The 5,000-nt window shown below is 12.3% G+C and overlaps 1 protein-coding gene across 1 annotated transcript in view; it reads left to right on the forward strand.

The window, feature by feature from the left end:
* Positions 1–3,857: 3,857 nt before the first annotated feature.
* LOC125042685 overlaps positions 3,858–5,000 on the forward strand; it is a 2,299-nt gene continuing 1,156 nt past the window's right edge. The window contains exons 1-2 of the mRNA XM_047638495.1: positions 3,858–4,046; positions 4,471–5,000. The exon at positions 4,471–5,000 is cut by the window's right edge and continues 1,156 nt beyond it. Of these exons, the coding sequence (XP_047494451.1) occupies positions 3,929–4,046; positions 4,471–4,718 (366 nt within the window). The 5' untranslated portion in view covers positions 3,858–3,928 and the 3' untranslated portion in view covers positions 4,719–5,000. The remainder of the gene's footprint in view (positions 4,047–4,470) is intronic.

Raw genomic sequence — 5,000 nt, forward strand, 5'->3', positions numbered from 1 at the left:
TATTATTATTATTATTATTATTATTATTATTATTATTATTATTATTATTATTGTTATTATTATTATTATTATTATTATTATTATTATTATTATTATTATTATTATTATTATTATTATTATTGTTATTATTATTATTATTGTTATTATTATTATTATTATTATTATTATTATTATTATTATTATTATTATTATTATTGTTATTATTATTATTATTATTATTATTATTATTATTATTATTATTATTATTATTATTATTATTATTATTATTATTATTATTATTGTTATTATTATTATTATTATTATTATTATTGTTATTATTATTATTATTATTATTATTATTATTATTATTATTATTATTATTATTATTATTATTATTATTATTATTATTATTATTATTATTATTATTATTATTATTATTATTATTATTATTATTATTATTATTATTATTATTATTATTATTATTATTATTATTATTATTATTATTATTATTATTATTATTATTATTATTATTATTATTATTATTATTATTATTATTATTATTATTATTATTATTATTATTATTATTATTATTGTTATTATTATTATTATTATTATTATTATTATTATTATTATTATTATTATTATTATTATTATTATTATTATTATTATTATTATTATTATTATTATTATTATTATTATTATTATTATTATTATTATTGTTATTATTATTATTATTATTATTATTATTATTATTGTTATTATTATTATTATTATTATTATTATTATTATTATTATTATTATTATTGTTATTATTATTATTATTATTATTATTATTATTATTATTATTATTATTATTATTATTATTATTATTATTATTATTGTTATTATTATTATTATTATTATTATTATTATTATTATTATTGTTATTATTATTATTATTATTATTATTATTATTATTATTGTTATTATTATTATTATTATTATTATTATTATTATTATTATTATTATTATTATTGTTATTATTATTATTATTATTATTATTATTATTGTTATTATTATTATTATTATTATTATTATTGTTATTATTATTATTATTATTATTATTATTATTATTATTATTATTATTATTATTATTATTATTATTATTATTATTATTATTGTTATTATTATTATTATTATTATTATTATTATTATTATTATTATTATTATTATTATTATTATTATTATTATTATTATTATTATTATTGTTATTATTATTATTATTATTATTATTATTATTATTATTATTATTATTATTATTATTATTATTATTATTATTATTGTTATTATTATTATTATTATTATTATTATTATTATTATTATTATTATTATTATTATTATTATTATTATTATTATTATTATTATTATTATTGTTATTATTATTATTATTGTTATTATTATTATTATTATTATTATTATTATTATTATTATTATTATTGTTATTATTATTATTATTATTATTATTGTTATTATTATTATTATTATTATTATTATTATTATTATTATTATTATTATTATTATTATTATTATTATTATTATTATTATTATTATTATTATTATTATTATTATTATTATTATTATTATTATTATTATTATTATTATTATTATTATTATTATTATTATTATTATTATTATTATTATTATTATTATTATTATTATTATTATTATTATTATTATTATTATTATTATTGTTATTATTATTATTATTGTTATTATTATTATTATTATTATTATTATTATTATTGTTATTATTATTATTATTATTATTATTATTATTATTATTATTATTATTATTATTATTATTATTATTATTATTATTATTATTATTATTATTATTATTATTATTATTATTATTATTATTATTATTATTATTATTATTATTATTATTATTATTATTATTATTATTATTATTATTATTATTATTATTATTATTGTTATTATTATTATTATTATTATTATTATTATTATTATTATTATTATTATTATTATTATTATTATTATTATTATTATTATTATTATTATTATTATTATTATTATTATTATTATTATTATTATTATTATTATTATTATTATTATTATTATTGTTATTATTATTATTATTATTATTATTATTGTTATTATTATTATTATTATTATTATTATTATTATTATTATTATTATTATTATTGTTATTATTATTATTATTATTATTATTATTATTGTTATTATTATTATTATTATTATTATTATTATTATTATTATTATTATTATTATTATTATTATTATTGTTATTATTATTATTATTATTATTATTATTATTATTATTATTATTATTATTATTATCATTATTATTATTATTATTATTATTATTATTATTATTATTATTATTATTATTATTATTATTATTATTATTATTATTATTATTATTATTATTATTATTATTATTATTATTATTATTATTATTATTATTATTATTATTATTATTATTATTATTATTATTATTATTATTATTATTATTATTATTATTATTATTATTATTATTATTATTATTATTATTATTATTATTATTATTATTATTATTATTATTATTATTATTATTATTATTATTATTATTATTATTATTATTATTATTATTATTATTATTATTATTATTATTATTATTATTATTATTATTATTATTATTATTATTATTATTATTATTATTATTATTATTATTATTATTATTATTATTATTATTATTATTATTATTATTATTATTATTATTATTATTATTATTATTATTATTATTATTATTATTATTATTATTATTATTATTATTATTATTATTATTATTATTATTATTATTATTATTATTATTATTATTATTATTATTATTATTATTATTATTATTATTATTATTATTATTATTATTATTATTATTATTATTATTATTATTATTATTATTATTATTATTATTATTATTATTATTATTATTATTATTATTATTATTATTATTATTATTATTATTATTATTATTATTATTATTATTATTATTATTATTATTATTATTATTATTATTATTATTATTATTATTATTGTTATTATTATTATTATTATTGTTATTATTATTATTATTATTATTATTATTATTATTATTATTATTATTATTATTATTATTATTATTATTATTATTATTATTATTATTATTATTATTATTATTATTATTATTATTATTATTATTATTATTATTATTATTATTATTATTATTATTATTATTATTATTATTATTATTATTATTATTATTATTATTATTATTATTATTATTATTATTATTATTATTATTATTATTATTATTATTATTATTATTATTATTATTATTATTATTATTATTATTATTATTATTATTATTATTATTATTATTATTATTATTATTATTATTATTATTATTATTATTATTATTATTATTATTATTATTATTATTATTATTATTATTATTATTATTATTATTATTATTATTATTATTATTATTATTATTATTATTATTATTATTATTATTATTATTATTATTATTATTATTATTATTATTATTATTATTATTATTATTATTATTATTATTATTATTATTATTATTATTATTATTATTATTATTATTATTATTATTATTATTATTATTATTATTATTATTATTATTATTATTATTATTATTATTATTATTATTATTATTATTATTATTATTATTATTATTATTATTATTATTATTATTATTATTATTATTATTATTATTATTATTATTATTATTATTATTATTATTATTATTATTATTATTATTATTATTATTATTATTATTATTATTATTATTATTATTATTATTATTATTGGCTCGAGCTCCGCCTGGACGTCGACGGCTCTGCCGCCGTGCGACGACGCGTCGCCGCCGCCGCCCACGCGCAGCATGGCGGCGGTCGTGTCGGGCTGGATGGCCACGGGGGTCATGGTGGTCATCAGCGTGGGTCTGGCCGCCTACATCTACATGCTCAAGGGCGAGAACGACCGACTTCGGAAAGACGGAGGTTAGCGGCGACTGTGCCTCTTGACGTTCCTGCCTTACTTCAAATCCATTTGAATGCTAAATAAACAGTAATGGATAAATAAAATTAGTATTTTCTAATGTGCGGATATATGATTTTCAGTGAGAATAAGTGATGAAGTTAGAAAACAAAATTAGTGCATGCGGATGAGCAACTGTGCATGCGTCATTTATGAATGACATGCTTCAAAGATTCCAGGGCAAATTGAGAAGTTGACGCGATGCATAAATCATATGTATATTGTTAATTACTCGGCTGAACTAATAAAAGAGGGCGTTTGTCTTGCTAGTAATATATAGTCTGCAAGACATAAGTCAGACTTATTTCTTTTGCTACTAGTAGTTGTAGATTGCCGCTTAGCATGACTCTGAAATAATGTCAAGTAGGATGTGTTTCTTCTATTCAGATGGATGGTCCATCAGCAGGGGAGAAATCCCGCTGAACGTTCCTCTTTCTCTCAAGTTCGCAAGGGACACGCCTACTCCCCCGGGTTGCGTCCAGACGCCGAGGCACACGCCCAAGAAGCAGCAACAGAACGGAGCGCCGAACACGCAGGATGACTTCATCGTGGTGCACCCGCGGTCGGCGAAGTCGGCCGAGGAGCCGGCGGCGGCCGAGCAGCCTCCCGTCGTGAACAACAAGGCGTTTTTTTAGAGGAGGGCTTCAAGAGGCGCAAACGGACCTGAACGTCGGGGTAGGGGCTTCAGGGGCGGCCGAGGAGGCCTCGCTAGCTGACTCAGAGTCTGGTGGATCCGCAACAAGGTTGCTCGCCCATATGACAAAACAGGATACTGGAAATGAACTTCAGACTGTTGTGCATTTTTGCGCTAAAATCGTGTTTTCGATTTCTTAAAAGCTTCTCAGATGTGCAGCACGCAAAGACGAAAATCACATCGATAGCTAATACATCAATTCCATCGACAACCTCTGACTGAC

This window comes from Penaeus chinensis, chromosome 32 (genome assembly GCF_019202785.1).
Source record: "Penaeus chinensis breed Huanghai No. 1 chromosome 32, ASM1920278v2, whole genome shotgun sequence".
Lineage (NCBI taxonomy): Eukaryota > Metazoa > Arthropoda > Malacostraca > Decapoda > Penaeidae > Penaeus > Penaeus chinensis.